Here is a 22709-nt window from a genome sequence, read left to right as displayed (position 1 = left end):
GTTCGAGACGTTGGGCTGTGAACGATTTAGCTGTGTCAGTTTTTTAAATTTTAGTACTTCGTACTTAAGCCCGCTTGGTTAGATCACAACAGCAGTTTCTCGAAACTATGCCTGCCTGATGAGTCCTTATTAGGACGAAACCGGTCGTAGGTTGTCTTGGATGCTGGTGTTGTCGATCTTGCGGTAAAGTTCATTTATTATTATTGATGGCGCGAAACATATCAACTCTGTTGATAATGGCTGTAATAACTACTGTCTATTTAAGATTTTTATCTAATAAAATACTCAAAGTTATATACTACTTTTATTAGTGTTGTACCTAAGTTTGTACTAACATTCATTTTTTCCAAAACGTTTGTTTTTTGATGAATGGAAAATCATGGATCTTGTTAGTCAATATCTATTTAAACTACTTTAACTTAAATAGTACACACTGAAATATAGTGTTTATACAATGATTAATTCAATGTAATGCTGATTTTTAAAAGTTGTTTGATTGTTAAGTACAATTTAAAAAGATTACCTTTTTGCTGCCCCTTATGAAACTTTTAACAGGTTTAGCCGAGTTTTTTAAAATAAATCTTGCCCGTAAACTATAAATGTTGCCTATCCTATAACCAAGGGTTTTCTCAGCTTGAAATATAAAGGTTTTAAAGAAATGAATTTCTAAATCAAGTCATGTATACGTTAAAGATCAAACAATATCTTTTTTTGCTGAAATTATGTAGTATATTGTTTAATAAAATACAAGTTTTAATCACCTTAACGCACTTAAACTATAAAAAGGTATTTCTTAATAAATTATACTATTTTTAAAGTGTATTTCTTTGACGTCCTAAATGTTTAACAGTAATAAATTTTAGGATTAGTTATTGGTCTATAATAGAGATCCTTAACCTGGTTAAATTCTCTTGTTTTAGGTGTAAAATTTCTATTATTACAAGTTATGTAAATTAATGTTTATTTATGGCTTTTTAATTTATAATTTATTATCTATTTCTAATTTTTAAAAGTTAAATAAACTCTTTATACTTTACCATTTTTTATGTTTAATACGTTTAAAGTTCAAAAATTTAGTTTTATTTTCAAAATAAAACCCTATTTTGTATATTGGGGATATATTTGCTAATAACCTTTCAAAAAGCGGTAAAAAAAAAAAAAAAAAGGTTAAAAACCGCTGGTCTATCGGAAAGAGCTCTACTGAAAAGGAGAGAATATAAACAACATCGGGAAATTTTTTTATTCAAAGTTTGTTACTTAACACTGTTTTTTATGCGCTTGATCAGATTTTACAACCTTGCATTTGTTGTAATTTAAGACTAAATAATTGTTTTTTTTTTTAAGCACAAATTGTAGAATACTTCGTTTGATAACTGTTTAACAACCTTATAAAATCAGCTGACTTATAATAGTTGTAGTTTAGTTGTCTAACCAAGTTGAACTAACTTTATAATGATTATATAAGGAAATATATCATCTAAAGTGTTTAACTAAATTGACATAGCAAAAAAGGTTTAACTTAAGAAATGCTTAATAAAAAACCAAAACTTGGTAGTTACAAATGTATAAACATCAGCCGCAAGCAGGATATCTCAACTAATTTTTTGGTAAAACTTAATTAATTTTCCCTGGTAAATAGTGCTGTTGGTTGAAATCAAAATATACTCAAGGTCAATAAAACAGCTGACTGTTATACTAAAACTAGCATTATTTTATTTAGAATTAACTCTACATCATTTGAGCTTTGGCGTAGTTACATTAAAGTACAAGCGATGGAAATTTTATTTTTTATTGACATAGCTATACTGTAACCTTATGATAATTTTTATAAGCGTTGCTTTTAAAGTTCTATATAAACTCTTGCTAGTTAAAAAATGGTTTTATTTAAAGTAAAAATACTTTACAGTAGATTAAAATCGCGTTTAACTGTAAAAAGAGAATGAAGTTCTGTATAAAAACATCATTTGTAAATATTTATGAAATTTTCAATGTGTCCTAAATTACTCCTAATACACTATCTATTGATTATAAAAAATGACTAAAATAGTTTCGAGAAAAGTTGTCAGACTTCAATTAAGTAGGTTCCATAAAATATTTTAAGTATGCATTTCATAACTAAACAAAAAGAGTTATTTCACCCTTAAAACAAAGTAAATATTACAATTGTTAATTTTTTGTAGTATCCAAATTGTAAATGTATAATTATGTTTTATGTAAAAAAAAACGTCCGACTCATTTTTTGTAGCAAACTAAATAAAGGATAGGTGTATCGTCACAATAGCTTAATAATGATTTGTGACCGCTAAATTTAAGTTACCATCCATGTTATGGAAATTTTTCTTGATTATATCAAGAAATAATGCACTACTTCATTTTAAAAGAACGTTAGAGTAAAAATTATATTGCTATATATTTAAATATCCTAGTGATACCTTGTATATAAAAAAATCTTTTAGAAAAAGTACTAAAGCGGCTTAAAATAAAAAAGGTTAAACATGAAACAACTTAAATCAAAGTTCGAAGCTTCGTTTATCGAAAATTTGTTTCATCAGTTTTAGTTTAATAAAATATTGAAAATGATCAAAAGGTGAAATACATGCTTTTATTGCAGTTACAAGCGCTGGGAAAAATAGATGAGTTTATATAATTCTATCATGCCATTAGATATTCAACTGAGGTACTTTCACACAGAAGAAGGCGTTCAGCATTTTTGACAACTCAAACGCTTCTTCAGTCCATTCGTCTTTTTCCACGTCGTAACAAGAAAAGTAATGCACTCGGTAGTCGTACACAACAATCTTATCACCGATGGAAACTACTTGGAATGTCGGAAATTCACTTCGTACACTTCTTTTCGGATCACTTATCAATACAAACCTTCCGCAATTGACATCGAAAACTTCACAACTTTCTCTCTCGGATCCGATTATAAACAATTTATTTTTCACGGTTATCTGAGAGTGGTAATACCTAGCGTCTACCATGCTTGCCATTTCCACCCATTCATCAGCTGTGTGGTCGTACGCTTCAACAATTTTCGAAGCTACACGATTAACAATTCCACCAGAAACGACCACTTTTCCTCGGTAAGCCGAACAAGCCGCATGGCTCTTGTGCCTCATCTGGCAAATTTGTCTGAACGAGCAGTTTTTTGTGTCAAAAATCTTTTCAGTGTCGCGTGTAGAGAGATTTCTAGACTTGTCACACCTGAAACCTCCGCAAATGTATATTTTGTCCATCAAAGCGCAAGCGCAAAAATCTGTTTGCCCCACACTGTCCTCCGCTACGCATTGCCAAGTTTCAGTTGAAATTGAATACTTATCCACAGATGTGCTTATACTTAACAAACGTCCAGCAACCTCTCCACGTCCGTAGACTGTGAAAATTTCACCTTTCAGGTAAACTGCTTTACAGTAGCATCTATATTTTTTCATGTCAGGTTGATTGGTAACTGCATTGTTTAAATTTGTGCCATCTATTTTATATACACTCCTTAAAACGACTGTATCCCATATTGGTCCGGAAAAACCTCCACAAACATGTATGTCAAACATGTTTTGTTCACAATATCTGTAACTAGTTGCAAGCTTATTTTGATAATGTTTACTTTTCCCATCTAACACGTTTTGCATGATTGTAATACATTCATCATCTCTTGTAAAAGCCGAACTTTTACCTAAAAAGCACTTCAAATCATTTTTTTCTAATAAACAGAGACGGACGTTTAGTAAAAGATCGCTTGCAAAAGTCCTTCTTTCGTCGAAATTGTGGCTCAACCAATCATTAACTGCATCGTAAACTTCTAGCTCAGAAGTGATGTGCAGAGAAGGACTTGAGAATATTTTTGCAACAAGAGCAAAACTTAGCTCAAGAAAGTTTTTGGTTTCCGCAACTGCAGTAAAGCATCGTTCTATGTAGCACAATAAATCTTTAGAAAGACTTTGCAAACCATATATGGCAGCTATTTCATAGTAAGTCGCCACACTTTTAAAAGTTGTTTTGTTTTTCAAAACCTTTTGAACCTTGTTTTTTCTATTTTCACATAACAAAATTTTGCTCATCTTCAGAGTTTCAATAGATACCGTACTATCTGTTTGAAAAAAAACAGTAGAAAAGCGTTAACTGTTAAAGTTTATATAATATTATACATATATAAATATTTGTCTTAACTAAAAAAACATTGCTCAGTTTATTGTAAAGTAAAGATTAACTATTCGATTTTAATAAACTGGAAAGTAGATAAGACTTATATGAGTATTCAAAAATAGTACAAAATAGGTTTCGAATTTTTCATCGATTTTTGAGTAATGTTGATGATGTTGATGATTTGTTGATACTTAGTTTAGATTTAAGCCTTTTTAGTTACTTTTCTTTAGATTATCTTAATTTAACATAAATCATTTAATTCAATATTTTAAAGTTAGTACATATTTTACCCAATTATAAACTTATAAATTTGAAATATTTGAATATGCAACATCTTACTTTCGTTTAACTTTTCATGCATAAATAAGTTACAAATAACATTTTAGATAAATAACATTGTTAAGTGCAGTTTAAAATATTTTTAATATTTTACAAGGTCGGAAAATCTCTTCAACCAAACCTGGTAATAAACATTATGGCATAATAAAAATACACTTTTATGTTATTAATGTCATTTATAAAAATACATAACTAAATTAAAAAAGTGTAGGTATTTATATATGCATTTGCAAATTTCGTTCTTAAAGTATATTATAAAGAAAATAAGTTAAATTAAATGATAACTATTTTTAAGAAATGTTTTCAAAGTAAATACACATATCAACAAATAATTTAAGTTACAGAATTAAGTAAAAATTTAAACTGTTTTCAGTGTTGTACAAACTAAGCTAGTTTAATTTATAGAAAATAAGCTGGATATTTACCTTTGATTGGCACTGCATATACAAAATAAATTAAAACTGCTGGTCAATAATTACGTGAAAATATATATGCTAATTGCACTAGCACAACAAAAAAAATAAACAGTCTAACACAAACTATATTTTTGATTTTAAAGTGCAGTAGTTTTATTTCAAAAGAAATTTTTTTTACCAATGTTAACAAAAGTATTGTTATATAGTTTTTACACTGAATAAGAACCAAATCTTAACTATTAAAGATATAAATTGCAAAAATAAACTGTTAGAAACTATACACATATCTTTAAAACATTTAGTATAAATGATAGTTTTTCAAAAGTGTTTTGAAATATTTGTGTAAAAAAAAACCTTTTTGATAGAAGTGAGTTTTCAAAACTTTTTCATCTTTCGTTTCAAAAATTTTGTTTTTGCAGAACCCAACAAATTCTTGTTCTTTTAAATTTTTACCAACTTTTTTGGTTTTTGAGATTTTGATGTGTTTTCGTTTATTACTCATTATGTAATAGTTTTTAAAAACTACCTTTTTGAAATGTTCAATAATAACTTAACTATCTGGAAAATACGATTTTTATCAATGTTAGAAAGTTTTGTTCCTGAAGTAATACAGTTTGTGTTAAAATTAGTGATCTACCGGATCCAATATTTGAGATCCGTCTGGTTCCGAATCTTTTTTCTAATTTGTTATCCGGCCAGATCCGGTTTCGAATCTAATTTTTCAAATTAAGATTTGACCGGTTCCGGATCTATTTTTTAATTTCGCCGGTTCCGGTTTTGAATACTAAATGTTTAAGTTTTATGTAGTTTTAGTAGGGGAACGGGTCTAAATTGCGCGAAGACAAAAGTGCGCGAGGTTACTAAATTGCACGCGGGGACTAAATTGCACGAGAACAAAATTGCACGAGTGTACAAAATTGCACGAAGATACTTTTGCACGAAGACTAATTTGCACGCGGGCACAAAATTGCACGAGGGGACAAAATTGCACGAAGACTATTTTGCACGGAAGGTCGAATTTGCACGAGTTACAATTTTGCACGGAAGGTCAATTTTGCACGACAGACAGTTTTGCACGGAGGGTCAATTTTGCACAAAAAATATCAACTTAAAATAACTAAATAAAAAATATAATAAAACCTTTATGTTTTATAAAAAAAAATAATAAGCATGTGCTAGTGTAGTTCATTCTAATTTAACCAGGTTTAAATTAATTTTATTTAATTTTTTTTCAATATGTAAAACCTTTTTTTTATTTAAACTAAATTAATGTGTTTAAAAACTATTATAAATTAAAATTTTATTTTAATAAAAATAAAACTGGAGTTTTATCATACTTAAAATAATCCTTATTTAAAAATAGACATGTATTGATGTAAACATAAATTATATTATAATTATACTTAATTTAAATATGAAATAAAACAAGATTAAAAAAAATATAATAAATAAAATTTTACATGGGTAGGTGTTAAAATTGCGCGAGTGTACAAAATTGCACAAGGGGACAAAATTGCACGAAGATACTTTTGTACAGAAAAAACGAGCATGCGAAATAGTGAAACAATTAAATAAATTTAGAAAAGAGAAAATCCGTCTTTTGAAATTTTTATCATGCATTGTACAAAAAGTTCTGTTACGGCTTTGTAATTCCATAAATTATACTTAAAATTGTACTTTTTTGTTTTATATAAAAGTTTTAAACCTAATTTATATATCATTATTTTATATTTTTCTAAACTTTATCTTAGTTGCATCAGTATTTGCACGCGTTTTAGTCTAATTAGCTCTTAAGTTTCTCCTGCTCTGTATTTTCTCTTTATCTAACCAAGACTTGCGAAAAAGCACTGTCAGAAGCAATTTTATTTTTACATTTTTAGAAGAAAAAGGAAATATAAGCTTTAGACTTAAATGAAACAAACAAAATAATACAACAGCTACAATTAGTTAATTTCTATTTTTAACAAAAAAAAAAGTTTAAACAAAACTCTTTTTTTGGTAATTGTATTTTAATAACGGTTAGAATCTAATTTTATAATCTAGTTTTTATTTTTATTTATATAATTTATTTTGATAGATTTTTGTTTATTATTTAAATTGTTCATTTTGACTTTTATATTTATTATTATTTAATTTAAATTTATTTAGTTATTTATTTCATTTAATTTGACTTTTTATATTAATCTTATTAACTTTTGTTTTGGACTTTTATTTAATGTATTTATTATTTAATTTTAAATTTTTGTAAATCTTAAATGGTTTTTGATTTTTTAAAACTTATTTATTATTGAGTTAGTTGATTTTTTATATTCTAACTTTTTTTATTATTTAAAAGAATCTAATTAACATTTAATTTTTTTTTACTGGAAAATATTTTTTTACTTAAAAGTACTATATATATTTTTTTATTCACTTAAATTTTTCACTATTTTATTTTTTATTTTTTACTTAATATTTTTTTCTTAATTTTTCGTTATTTAGTTATTAAATTTTATAATTCAGATTTTTTTATTTTTTTGAATAATATGTAATTTTGTTTCGTATTTTTTATTATTAAGTTATAAAATTTTTAACTCTGTTTTTTTTTTAATTTGTTTAATTTTTCCTTATTTAGTTATTAAATTTAATAACTCAGATTTTTTTATTTTTTTGAACAATATATAATTTTGTTTTGTATTTTTTATTATTAAGTTATAACTTTTTTAATTCTGATTTTTATTTTTCGTTATTTAGTTATTAAATATTATAATTCAGATTTTTTTTTTGAATATTATATAGTTTTGTTTTGTATTTTTTATTATTAAGTTATAAATTTTTTAATTCTTATTTTCTTATTTTTTAAATATTATTAAAAAATTTCGTGCAAAATAGTCTTCTCGTGCAATTTTGTCCCCTCGTGCAAAAATGTCTACGCGCAATTTTGACCCGTCCTTGGGAAGGAAACAAAACCCGTGCAAAATTGACCCTCCGTGCTAAATTGTCACTCGTGCAAAAATGACCCTTCGTGCAAAAGTGTCTGCGTGCAAAATTGTCTGCTCGTGCAAAAATATACCCTCGTGCAAAAGTGTCTTCGTGCAAAAGTGAGCCTTCGTGCAATTTTGTCTGCGTGCAATTTTATCTTCGTGCAATTTTATGCTCTCGTGCAAATTAGTCATCGTGCAAAAGTATCTTCGTGCAATTTTGTGTTTTCGTGCAATTTTGTCCCCTCGTGCAATTTTGTACGCCCGCGCAATTTAGACACCTACCCTTTTAGTAGAGAACAAACTTATAAAATTTAAATATTATAATACTATTAATTAGTAAAAATTGTTTATTAGAAATATCTTGTTAAAAAAAAAAACTTTTGTCTAATATTTTACTGAAAACTAGAAAAAAAAAACGTTGTAAAAAAACCTATCTATACAAAATCTCAGTTTAAATATTAGATTTAAAGCTACTTATACGACTAACTTTGAATTTAGTATGTCTATGACGTAAAATAAAACTAAACTAAATGTTATAACGCTTTAAAACCATTTTTTTATGATAGGTTTTACATTAGACTTTTACTTACAATTACTTTTTTAGCAACTTTTTACATATACAAAAGTAAGTAGTTTAGTTAATAACATTAACTCATATCAACGCCATTAAGCTACAAAGAAATCTGTTTTTGTTTCCTCAGGTTGTGATGAAAAAACAAATTTTTTTTTGCCGGTTTTTGAAAGCAATCGCTTTTCTTTGTACAAGTTACCAGCTTCTAAAAATAACCTTTCAAAATAAACAAAATATGGTGGTGCCGAAAGATACCTTCTTGCAAAGCTGGCAAGATATGTGTATTTTTTCTCGTTTGAGTTCCACAAAGATAGGACTTTAGCTTCTTCAATTTCTTTAGCAGACAAATTTTCTTTAGCCAAAAAAAAACTTAATTTCTGTTTAAATTTGCTCATCAACTGAATCTTGTTGCTCACTTTCGTGAATGTTTGCATTTTTTCCGATTTAATTGTAGAACAGAACGACAAAAATTTTGGGAACATAATTTGTAGGTATTTGAGTTTTAGGTTTATTAGACGGTACTAGAGGACTTTGACCACTTTGACCAGTCTCACGACAACTATGACTTTTTACTTTGATTTCAGTAGCCTAACAGGGAAAAAGTAAAGTTGATACCGTTGATCAACAGCTTTTGTGATTAAAAATAAGTTATATTGTTATATGTGTGCTGTTATTAGTAGTATAAAACCTCCTTTTGAAAGTCTCTTTTATATTTTCTTCCAAGGTTGCCAAGGTTGTACAACTACTTTGATCTAGACCTGGTTTACTATTAGCTTTATGATTAAAAAATGTTTTCAGTATACTACATGCGAAATTACATTTAACAGCAATGCTTTTTATTTACTACACTTCTGCGTCACTATATAAAAAGGTTCGAGCAGTTCATTTAGGAGGCTAACAAGTTTCCATTCATCAGCTGTAAGAATATTTTCGAGTTTAATTTGTTGTTAGCCACGTAGTTCAGAACATTTGTTTTTATATTTTTTAATCTTTTCTGCATTAGGTAGGTTGAGTTCTACCTTTTTTCAACATTTTGCACAAGTAACAACGCTTTCTGCTTTGACACTGATGAACCTTAAGTGACCTGTGTTTTTAAAGTTTCTTGCACGCTGTAGAAGAATGGTTAAAGTGGCCAATGTTTTGACGGGCCTTGGCTATTAAAAAACTTATGTTACTTTCTGAAAACTTTAATTTTCAGTTGAAGCGTGTGAGTGCTGAAGAGGATTCGAAGATCAACATACAAGCCTTCATGTTGAATGAATTTTCGCGCAGAAAAACGTGATTTGATTAATAAAAGTATCCCAATTTTCAAGCATCTTCTTTATATTTCCTCAAAAAATAAAGTCATTGTGAGAACTTTCTATTTCCTTACAGTGCAGAGATCGGTGTTTGTACTCAAAGCTTTCATTTAACCAATGTGCTGTTAAAGAAAAATATGATGTCTTTGTTTTTTTAAATTTATCCATATGGCACTTGTAAATGACAAAAATAAAGCTTTAGAAAACTCAGTTTGTATTTTTATCTTCAAACCTTCATAATTTTGAGGAAGCATTGTATCACTGAAGTACTTCGTGCTTGGAATTAAGTAATCTGCCACTAAAGCAGCCAACAGGTACATGGAACCTTGATCACTAGTTATTGAAAATGGTTGGTTGTACATAGCATTCATTTTCATAATTTTTTTAATGCATTTTAATTGTTTTTTATCGTTTATTTTCCGTTGATAAACAGGGCGATAACTCTCAATATTAGCTTGATTCATTGAGACTACATTTTATGTTTTGGAGTTAGAGCCGAATTGTCACTAACTGCTTTATGGATGATGATGATGATGATTTTCAAGCCTCTAAAATTTCTCTTTGATTTTTTGAATGCAAATGCTTTATTAAAGAAGAAGTGCTGTACGTATTAGCATTACCTCCTTTAGTGAGTTTATTGCAAAGACTGCAAATTTCATAAAAAAGGGTCTTTCTCACTTATGTTGATAAATTTCCTTGCAGTTGAAATTTTTAATTAAGGAGAAATAAACTATGTAGCTGTTAGAAACTATTTATATTAAAATTATATGAGTAGTCTTATTATTTTACAGGCTTGCCAATCTTTTTGCCAATGAAACTGTATTGAGTTGTCTTGAATTGATGATTTAAATATTGTTATAATTCAAGTTTTTATCAAAAAACATGGTTATAAAAAATTGAATTATAAGAAATTGAATTCAACTAAACTTACTTAGATTAAAATCTGGAATATATAAAAGTTTACTATTGAAAAGGTAATATACTTTTTCACTGTTATTAAAATTTTGAGGACTCTAACTACAATTTGATTTGTTTCTAAACTTGATACCAGGGACGTGGCTAGCTATAAAAAGTTACGAATGTGAAAAAAAACACAGTTGGACTTTTTATGGGCACTATTTTATGGGTAGAGTTGCTGCAATGAAATCTGCCTATAATTTGATGTGATGTCATTAAGATTATGGGTAGTATTGAGATGTTGCTGCAGCTAAAAGAAAAATAAAACAGTGTCTAAGTATTATATAAATTAAATGGATAGTTTTTGTAGTTAAGACTTTATAAACTAAAAAATAAAAAACAACTTAAACACACATAAACCAACTGTTTGATTTATAATTGTATATATGTAGTTTATATTAAGTAATCTTATAAAAGTGGTGGCTTGGCCTCAAGTGTACTAATTTATGGGCACTATTTTATAATTTTAACAAAATTTTAATTATTAAATTTTATCAAAATATAATTTAAAAAAATGTAGATATAAATCAAACTATTAGTTTATTCATATTTAAGTTGTTTTTTTATTTTTTTGTTCATAAAATCTTAGCTACAAAAATTATCTTATTTCATAAAGAAAAATAAACAAAAACTTGTATACACTTAAACCAATTTTTTGATTTATAAGCTTTTTAAAGTTTAGATTTAGTAAACTTATAGAAGTAGTAGCTTGGGCTTATATGTACTATTTTATGTGTAGTATTGCTTCAGACAATTTTGCCCATAATTTGATGTGATGTGATTTCATATAAATTATAAATAGTATTGAGACGTTGCTGCAATTAAATATAAAATAAAACAGTGTCTAGGCCTTATATAAATATTATGGATAGTTTTTCTAGTTAAAATTTTATAAACAAAAAACAAAAAAACAACTTAAATACAAATAAACTAGTTGTTTGATTTATATGTAAATTTATTAAAATTATTTTTTTAGTTTAATAATTAAAAATTTTGTTTAAATTATAAAACAGTGCCCATAAAATAGCACACATAATGCCAAGCCACTACTTCTATAAGATTACTTAATATAAACTACATATATACAATTATAAATCAAACAATTAGTTTATGTTTGTTCAAGTTTAACTTTTAAATTTTGTTTAACTACAAAAACTATCCAAAATATTTATAACATGCCAAGCCATTAATTTTGGTTGTTTACAAAATATAAATTACAAAAAAAATACTTATAGATCAAGAAATTGGTTTGAGTGTATACAAGTTTTTGTTTTTTTCTTTATTAAATCTTAAACAAAAAATTAGTCATAATGTTTTAATAAGTTTAGCCACTACTTTTGTTAGTTTACAAAATATAAGTTAAACAAGTGTACATATAATTCAAACAACTAGTTTGTTTGTATTTAAATTGTTTTTTATTTTTTAATTTATAAAATGTTAACTACAAAAACTACCCATAATATTTATATAAGGCCTAGACACTGTTTTATTTTTCATTTTATTGCAGCAAAATCTCAATACTACCCATAATTTAAATGAAATCCCATCAAACTATATACATAATTGATTGAAGTAATTCTACGCATAAAATAGTGCTTATAAAATAGTACACATATAGCAATGCCACTACTTCTATAAGTTTACTAAATATAAATTAAAAAGAAATACTTTTAATCAAAAAATTGGTTTAAGTGTATTCAAGTTTTTGTTTATTTTTCTTTATTAAGTCTAAAATAAAAATAAAAATCCGATAACCTTTTAATAAGTCTAGCCACTACTTTTGTTAGTTTACAAAATATAATTTTAATATATGTAAATATAATTCAGATATTAGTTTATTTGTATTTAAGTTGTTTTTTATTGTTTTGTTTATAAATCTTAAATAGAAAAATTATCTATAATATTTATTTAACCCCTAGACACTGTCCTATTTTTATTTAATTGCAGCAACATCTCAATACGACCCATAATTTTAATGACATCACATCAAACTATGGGCAGAATTGATTGCAGCAATTCTACCCATAAAATAGTGCTCATAAAATAGTACCTATAAAAACACTGACAAAAAAAAACACATCAAGAATGACGTCATAGCGGGAACAGAAAATTTTAAATTACCTCTAATTTTATTAAATTTTGTTTGAAAGCGTGCAGTTATGTTAAAAATTCTAAAATAAATGGAATTTTAAAGCATGAGTAATAACTGTATGCAAGGCAATTTATGTTGCTCTTGACCCCCAGTTAAGTTGTTAAGCCAAATTGTTAGCTGTAAAAAAGAATCAAACAGATTTTTAATGAAACTGATTTGTATAAGCCCTATAAATAAAAAGTTAAACTTAAAAAACCATAAACAAAAAATTACGCTAAAATTAAAAGTAAGTTAACAAAAAACGATTTGCATTTTTTAGACACAAAGTATGCCATATATGTTAAAAAAACATAAGTTTTTATCTTAAATTTATAAGTAAATTCATAAAATAGCAAAATATAGAAATTACTAAAAAACTTTTCGAAACATTTGTTATCATTAAATACTAAACATACACAATTCTTAAAATAAAAAGGTGTTGGCTTTTTTGTTTTTATTTTTTGATTATAAAAATAATCCATTTTAAAACATTTAACATAACCTGGAAACAAACATTTATCAAAAAATTAAAATGTTTATTTAATAAATTTATGAAATAGTTTATTAATTTTGTAAACCATTAAATTGCCTTAAATTGAAATTGAAACAGTAGAGACAGTATGTATCCTTTAAAAAAAAAATATATAAAAAATCTTTATATTTTAAACAACAATGCTTGTAAAAATAACTAGAAATTGCAATTTTATTTTAAACAAGTTGAAACAAACCTCATTATTTGCAGTTATTTTGTAACACACTATTTAAGCTTTTTCTAAAACATTTTATCTGTGTAGGGTTCTAATGTAGTGTACAATAATACTATAAACTATAGTTTAATGTAAACTTACTTATAATAAAAGCTAATATTCAATAATACTCAGATAAATTCTATATAAAACTAGACATGACAAAGAATGAAGATGTTATATTAATGAACAATTGATAACACTAACAAATTTATAAAGAACATAAAGTTTATAAGATACTTTAAAGGGTTGCCACTTGTTTTTCAATTCTTTTTCTAGGTTTTCTAAATTTCTTCCAAGTTTTTAAAAGTACACATTTCTGGGTTTATTTTTAGTTTTAGGTTAATTTCTATATAAGAAACTGTATTAAATAGTATAAAAACATTGAAAAGACACTGTGAAGTTACTTTAATTGTGTTTTTTAATAAAAAATTTTTTTATGATGACAAAAAAATCTTATTTATATGATAGATTTTTCGTGTCAAATCGAAATTTTACTACTGATAATGTTAAAATTATTAAAAATTCAAGGTTTTTCCAGGTTTTTTAATCAAATTTCCAGGTTTTTCCATGTTTTTTCAAAATTTCTCAAATTCCAGGTTTTTCCAGGTTATTTTTGCCTAAATTGTCGAATTCCAGGTTTTTTCAAGGTTTTTCAAGGTTTCTAGGTAAATTAGCAACCCTGTATTTTATATATGGTCAAAACTTTTACACATAAATTAAATGTAACAGTAGCTTTTACATTTTTAAATACATGTGAAATAAATAAAAATAAAAATGGAATAAGATAAAAATTAATTAAGTTTTTATTTCAATATTATACTTTGAGAATGTTTACATTAAAATGAGAATTAATTGCTTGAAAATAAAATTATAAAAACGTTTATGAGAAAAAAAAACATTGTCAAATAAAAACTCTACACAAAACAATCGAATAATACAATTTTTTTTTTTTTGATTAACATGTTTACTGCAGCAGGCTGTGGCTAGAATTCTTCCACCCCTTTCTGTGGCTGGTTTATACAGCAATGTTTTTAACTTTATTCAACATTATATCGGGAATTTCTTATCTTATTTTTATTTTATTTTTATTTCAACTTGCATCAGTATAACACTTGACCTTGCGAGATTTCTCTTAAACGCTCGGATAAACGAGGACTTTAGCTAAAAACTTTCCATAAAACTTAAACAGTTATTAAGTGTGATTTGATATCTTGCCACATCTAAAATTCTTTCATTACAAACTAAAGTGAACAGCATAAAAGAGCAACAAAAACTGTCTAGGATATATTTCTGTACAACAAGCAGGAAGCTGAAAAACTGTGGCAGGGCCATGCTCGTGATCCTGCAAATACTGAAGAGTTTCCACAAAATACAGGATTGGCGGAATTTATTAATAACTTTGAGTATCACAGGTACTGAATAAGTATTTCTAATTTAAAGTGATATTCTCAACGTTTTCACCTTTAAAACTATTTTTTTTAGAAACCACGTAGTATACCACGTTTACAGTAATTAAACAAAATAGAGTCAAAAACTAGTTTTCAAGAGGTTAAGTTAACTGAAAATTACAAAAAAATGCTAACTTAATTTTATTTAAAATTTTGTAAACCATAACCACCTTGAAACTTATTAATACAGAGAAAAATACAGTGATAATGAAAAACCTTTGAAATTAGGAATAAAAACAACAACTTGGCCCATTTTGGGAAACCCTGATCTAAACCTTATTCCTGAATTTTATTCAATAATTTTTTTAATGATTCTTCACACAAACTATCCCTTTAGTAACATATTTTAAACTGTGGCCTAAGTTTACAAATATTAATTGAAGAATAAATTTAAGGAATATTACTAACAATCTTTTCTAACTGCAATTTAGAACAACTTTTATAAAAATATTTTCTAAACATCTGACGTGCTACCGAATGACCTATCTCAAAATTTTCAATGCTTTTCTCTAACTTTACTAAAGTTTTACTAATAACCTCACTTGCTGTTTCCTGATGTCAAAAATAAAATCACGAACTTAAATGCCTTCAATATATTATATAGACTCCCTGAAGCTGTTGTTTACGGTTTTTTGCAAACCTAAAACTTTTTAACCTCAGAAAAATCAATTTTACCTAAGAAAAATAGGTTAAATAAAATTAAAAAAAATGGTATCCCTAACAAAAAGAGTCTTAAACTTCAGGGCCTTTAAAACAGTTTTTCTTACTTTGCTTTGGGTAGATACCTTCTGAGAACAAGTTTTGTTCTCACTGAAGTAGTAAACTAACCTGTTTAAAGTTCTACTAAAAAAGCTCCACCTAGTATAAGATCATTCCTCTTGTCTTTTTAACTATTGTACTTTCAACTAGTTTATCAAAAAAATTAATAATTTTCCTAAAATTTTCAAAAAACTTAATGCTATACTTATTTTACTTATATGATTTCTTAATGACTAATTACATATGATGCCAATGAAAATTTGTGTAGTGGGCCCTTCTTTAGACATTCTTTATTCTAGCCTGAACTCATCTTTCCTTTCCTTCCATAAAGTTTGCTCCATCAAAAATTTGAGCACAGTCTTAAGCTGCTCTAAAATGAATCTAGAAATACCTTTTGCATTTACAGATTTTGAACAAAAATTACCCCAAAAATGTACAACAACCAGACCTGATAACTTAATGTACTTAAAAAACAATAACTAGCTGAGTTTAGCCACTTATATTGGTAGTTTAATCTCTTATAACTGCTAAGTACTTAGCCTGACTTATTTTAAAACTAATTCGCTTCATCTATACCTGAAGTAAACTATTTGAAACTTTGTAATTAGTAAGTTTAAAGTTGATAAAATGAAAGTATTATAAAAGCTAAAGAGAAATTTGGATGCAAAGTTTAAAGAAAGTTAAATTATCACTTCAATTATGTTTTGATTAAGTAAGTAAATTAACTTGATATAGTAATCTCATAAATCTAAACTTAAGAAATTATGAGATACAAAAATAAAACATGGACTTTAACGTTGTTTGACGTCTACATTTAACATGACCAAACTTTCAAAAAAAAAAAACTTTAAAAAATAGCAACTAAATAACTTACAACTAAATAAGTGTAAACAAAATATTCAAAAAAGCACTTAAAATTGTTAAAGTAAAGTTGTAGTGTATAGTCTAGAAATAGATTATAATTAAATAGTTATTAACTAAAATGCCACTTTCGGCTCCAAAAGATATATCACCCACTTGTTAATAATTTCTAATTGAAAGTATATAACTTTTTTTTGTTGGTTAGCTCATTTTTTTATGAAAAATTCGAACACATGTTGGGAAAGATGCTTAAGTAAGAAATGTTTTCAGATTTTACAAAATTGTTGTGCTATATCTCAGCTAGAACTTACTTCTTGTCAGTTTAAAAGTTCAACATTTAAAACATTAGTAAAACACAAAAACAATTTGATAACATACTTCAACTTTGGGCTCAAAAGTGCTATAAATAAAAAGATAATAATTTGATAGTTTTACATCGGACTTTTATTGTTTGTACTAAACAAAATTGCGAAGTCTCAAAAATATAACATAAATTAGATGCATAATACTATTACTATATAAATATTTAGAACTCAATAAATTTGTTGAAAGATTGATAATAAATCTTATTATTACTAAGTACTTTATTTTCAATATCCTAAAATATTAAAACAGTAGATAACTAGCAAATATACATTTTAGAAATAAAAGACCTAATAAAATACATTACTTTAAGAAAACAGCTAAAATAATTATAAACAAAACTTATTTTATTAATTATAGTATAACTTGTCGGCTAATCCTTAACTATATTTAGTTTTGAACACTACTTTTAACACACCCGTAGTAATAAGATAATAAGATAAAACTAGTTTATCGGTTAGAAATAAAAGTATTAAATTCTGTAACCTCTTTTAATTCACCTTAAATTAATTTATGTGCTCTTGTGCTTTTAATTAATTTAGTTTAGCAAACCTTAAACGAATTGTTTTACTTTTATTAATATTTAAATAAAATAACTGACTACTATTTCAAGAAAACTTAGATAGTTTCCTTATTAAAATTAATTAACTTACTTCTGAAGAAAAATATTAAAATAGCAGCTACTTTGTACTGTACTTTATTGGCTAAATTAAAATATGACTATATAAAAAAGTAGAAAACACCTTGATTTGAGTTTTTCAAAACTAATACTTCTAATCAAGGTTTTAAGCATTTTATTACTTTTTTTTTTGAATAAATTATGTTAATTAATGTATAAATAAAGACACTATTTACCAAGAAGTATTAATTTACCTATAACATTACTATAAACATTTTTGTCTTAGTTTGATTAATGCTAATCAAAACTAAGCCTTAGAGTATGTCTTTTTTAGTTAAAACTCCATTTTGACTTTAGTTAAACTTACGCTAAACAGTTTTTGCACCTTGTAGTTAATAATTTTAAAGTTTCACTTAATTTCTTAACATAATTTCATCTCTATTTACAGTATTAAGTTATAATCATTATAGCGCTAACATAGAACAAAATAAATGTTAAAGTTTTTTAAGGTAGACTAACAATTGCTTGATTAGTTAAGTGTTTCTGAACAAACTTAGTTTGTTGTGCAAGTACATTGAGTTTTAAAAGTCTTTTCAAAACTTTCAATACGATACAGTAAAAAACAGTTAGTTTAAATACATCTTTACTAAGTTTTTAAGCATATGTTTGTTTATTTTTATTCTAGTATAACTTAAATGATGAAAAGCCAAATACTTACCACTAATTCCAGCTCTGAAAAGAAGGCTAAGAAAAACTAAGGTTCAGAATCTGCTGAGAAACCAATGAAGAACGATGTACGATGCTGGTTTTGTAACGATCCTGTCGCAGTTCCGTGTTCAAGATGTAGAAATATCAAAAGCGTTGAATGTCCTACAAAATCTTATAATGCCTGTAAACGTGCTTATCATTTGCACTGCAATGAGAACGCAAAAGCACTACAACCAGTTCCTCGTCTTAAAAGCAGGTGTCGTGATTGTGAATTGTTTTAAACTGTACATTTGTACAATCTCTTTTGTTAAAACATTTATCGCATAGTTTATCTACAGGGGTAGACTGCATTGCAAACTGTCTGTCTTAAAAATTGATTTGTTAGAGCTTCGTGAGATTCGTGCTCATTTCAACTTTACAGAATTTAATTAAAAAATTTCTAAGATTAAAAAATTAATTTTGAACACCTATAACTACTGCTTTTAGTTTCATACACTTAATAAAATAAATCAACTTAGTGTATTATAGTTAAGTGACTTACTTTTTTTATAAACCTGTTATTTCTTCTGCTATTGTTTCTATCAAAAAATGAAAATTGAATTCTAAGCTGTGTAGTTTTTTGCATAATTTTTAGCATATCTAGTTTAAGTTATCATTGCAAGTGTTATATATAATAAATTCGTCGTCATGTTGTACAATGTACTGAACATTGATATTTACTTTAATAATATAAGAAAATTCGTCAAACATGTTAACAAAATCTTAAAAGACATCATTGTAAAAACGAAATGTACAAAAATAATTTTAAACAGATTTGAATATAAATACACTTCAGTTTTTTTCAATATTTAACAAATATTACTAAATAACAACTAATGTCATGTTTTTACAATAGTACTTTTGATTAATATTATAAGACAATAAAATGAAATAAAAATTTTTGAATCAAAATGTTTTGAAAATATAGTGTTAAAGAACTTGACCAGAGTTTCTTCTACAGAAAAATCTAAAAAATATTTTGCTAATTAAGTATAGTGATTTCCGTAAGAAATTGATGCTGTTCTAAGTTTCTTTTTAGTGCACAGTTTTGTTTATAAAAATGTTATTATAGTTTGTTACTACTTTGAACACGTTTTTCACTAGTAAGTAAAACTTTTCATAATAACGGTGCTAGCTAGAAATGTTTTAATTTAATCTGGCTCGCCGACAAGAAATGTTGCCTATCCTACACTGAAGTGCAGTTTTAGTTTTTAGCTGTTAAGTTAAAAAAAAGAAAGATTTCTATAAAATAAAATGAATTGTTACAAGTTTCTTTATCACATATTTAGTTTTTTAAACAGTCCGTAAAATTAATTTTTAAAGATTTTTTTTTAGAAACAACTATCTTAGCTAACAACTATACACGATTGTAGAGTTTAAACTTTTACAACAATGTAATTGCTGAATATTGTTTGAAAGTGTTTCAAAACAAAAGGAATTAGCCAGAATATTTTATGCTGTGGAAACTTAAGAGAATTGCGTTTGAGGAAAAAGAACAGTCAGTATAATAAACAACTATTCATAGTGAATTTCAAAGTAATTTACCTTAACAAAATAAAAACTTTTTTCAATGTTTTTGCTTATAATATACCAAAAAATATTTGTAAAGCAATTCATCTTGAAGAAGAGAGTTACAGACACAGAAAATTAATAAAAAAAATTCCAAAAAATGAACAAAAATAAAACATTAAAATGTTCCAGCTGACACCATTAACTCTTAAAAATCCCCTATATACCTCAGTTCTTCCACAGAAACATTCCACAGAAAAAACAAAGTTTTCTTGAAATTACAAAACTTTCCGCTATGTTCTCAACTATTTGTTTACTCGCAGAAGCCTGTCATTTAATTCCCGCAAAAAATCCCTATCAGTTGCAGCCGTACGACCTAAAAATAATGCTGACACAAAGTTTGCTGAAAAAACGTTTATTATATTTTTAATACATATTAATAAACTGAATATTAACTGAATTAAATTGTTTACAGAAATTTTAGCAAAAATATAAACTCAGCTATAAATAGACTATCTTAAATGAATTGTAAAATATCTAGGGGAATATTTCCTTAAGCTATTTTCTATTTTTTATTTGTTATAAAACTTTATGATTGTAGTTACTATTTTAAAAATTAAATTAAAAAGATTAGTTACTATTTTAAAAATGTCATTAACCTCCCAATTAAGTTTTCTGTAGTCGACTTTCAACGACATCCTTCTACAAAATTCATTTTCAGAGGTTGGGGCTGTTGTCTACGGAGAATATTGCTGACCATTTTCAACAAAAAAACTTTATTCTACAAAACTTAAAATTTAAGTTTTAAAACTTTTAAAGTTATACATTCCAAAAATAACTGAGAAATCGTTTTATGATGTATAATATAAGTTTTAGAGCTATATAGTACAACTTAAATAAAAACAAAACCGATTCTTTTTTTGCTTGCGATTTTTCCTCGCCCAATTGGTTTTGCTGTGTCTTCTCTGTGGTTGCTCTTTGGCGCCATCATAAGGTAGGTGTTTGTTTTCAATGTTTTGACCACCGATGTTCTGCGGCAGTATTGAGTTTGCCAGCGAGTTTCCAGAGTACTTTTGCCTTGATAAGTCTGAATAAAAATAACACTTATAGCAACTTTGTCTGTCCCTGTGCTTTGAGTTAAACTAATTCAACAATTGAATGTAATTAAAAAATATTTAAAGCTTTAGTATAAAATATTTTTTAACTAATTAATTGGTATTAAGATATTTTACATTTCAAAAGTAAGTAATGTTGCGCAACTTAAATGTTTAATTTTCTACAAAAAAATATAACAGTTACTCTGTACTAGGCTTGCCATTTTGAATATCAATTATTCACAAAACTTAGGAGCATATGAGGTTATAATAGAAAATATATTAAGTGTTCAGTGTTTAGTAAACAAAGCAACACTAGCTATAAGTCTATTAGTAATATAAGTCTTTATAAAAAGTGAAGAAATACCTTGATATTTATTGTTTATTACTATTATTTCTTATTAAGGTAACCTAATTAAAGGTAACCAATTACGAAATTATTTTAATTGAATATATTGAAAGAGGTACAAATACAGATATTATATTGAGGGAAATAATGATTCAAAAATATCATCAATATAACTTTTGATATCAAGTTTTGATTAAAGTTAAACAAAAATAAGCATTGTTTTCATTTGTATTGCCTTTTTAATAAAATTAAACTGTGCTAAACATAATGCTAAAATGAAATTGTAGATTATTAATTATCATATTAAAAAATTACCTTTTTCTTTAATGAAAATGAACGATTGTTTAAAGTATAAGTATGTATTATCTTAATAATGCTAACATAGAGCAAAATTAAAACACAATTTTTTGAAGTAAACAGTTGTCAAATTACTTAAATTAACTTATTATCTTACTTTAAACATTTATACAGAGGTATAATTTTTTTTTGTGACTAATAATGCGGTTTTTTCAGAAAACTAGTAATTTAACATAACTTTAAAAATATTAAAACCATTATTTTTTGGCTTATTTTCAGCATAACATTAAAAATGAACAGCCAAATGCCTACTAAAAGTTCCAAATGTGCGATGAGAACAAGGAGAAACAAAGGATCTGGATCCAGTGGAAAACCGGGGAAGAAAGATGAAACGTGCTGTTTATGCTTGAAACCGCTTGCCGGTCCGTGCGACAGGTGTCTCCGCATCAACGAAGTAGATTGTCCCAGAAGAGCTTGTTCACGCTGTGGACGTGTTGTTCATTTGCACTGCTACGATCGCGCGATCAGACTAAAATCAACTCTTCCAGGGAGATGCACTCTTTGTTGATCGTTGGTCAGTTAGACAAGTATTTAAATTTTACATTTATTTAACTTTTCCAGTATAAAAATTCATCCCATAGGTAGACTTTATGTAAGTTCTGTCTTTATTAATTTACATTAACTATTTAAAACTGTTCAGGTAATTTCGTGTTCCTTGTAATGATGCAAAGTTTAATTTAATTTTTAAGGTGCGACAGTTTTTTTTTAATACTTGTGCTGTTTTTTAGTTTCATAGTCTTAACAACAAAATTGTTGCATTGGAATTATTTAGTACATTTACTGCTGTTTAACTGATTAGTTAATATTAAGAGTCTGTAATTTCTGATATTGTGCTTTTAGTATAATAAAAGTGTTTTAAGCTATGTTGTTATTTCGATATTTAGTTTATAGTTCTTTCTATTAACAAATTTTGTTAGTTTTGTTTTCATAATGTAAAATGTACTTTACACTGTACATAGATAATTTTAATGATAAAAATAGAAGGTTCGTCAAATTCAAATATTCAAAACAAATATTTTCCGTAAAAAACATT

At 26.3% G+C, this 22709-nt stretch overlaps 1 protein-coding gene across 1 annotated transcript; it reads right to left on the bottom strand.

Moving 5' to 3' along the window:
• Nucleotides 1-2660: 2660 nt before the first annotated feature.
• LOC145836424 (kelch-like protein 25) lies at nt 2661-10104 on the bottom strand. Its single transcript, XM_082944224.1, has 3 exons — nt 9966-10104; nt 8691-8787; nt 2661-3984 (listed from the first exon to the last, which is right to left on the bottom strand). Exons 1-3 carry the CDS (start codon nt 10102-10104, stop codon nt 2661-2663), a joined length of 1560 nt encoding a protein of 519 aa, XP_082800350.1.
• Between the last annotated feature and the right edge of the window lie 12605 nt (nt 10105-22709).

The sequence above is a fragment of the Thalia democratica genome, chromosome 5, assembly GCF_965202585.1.
Source record: "Thalia democratica chromosome 5, ktThaDemo2.hap1.1, whole genome shotgun sequence".
NCBI lineage: Eukaryota > Metazoa > Chordata > Thaliacea > Salpida > Salpidae > Thalia > Thalia democratica.
The sequence above is the reverse complement of the archived record's forward strand: the minus strand, read 5'-3'. Positions and strand labels throughout refer to the sequence as shown.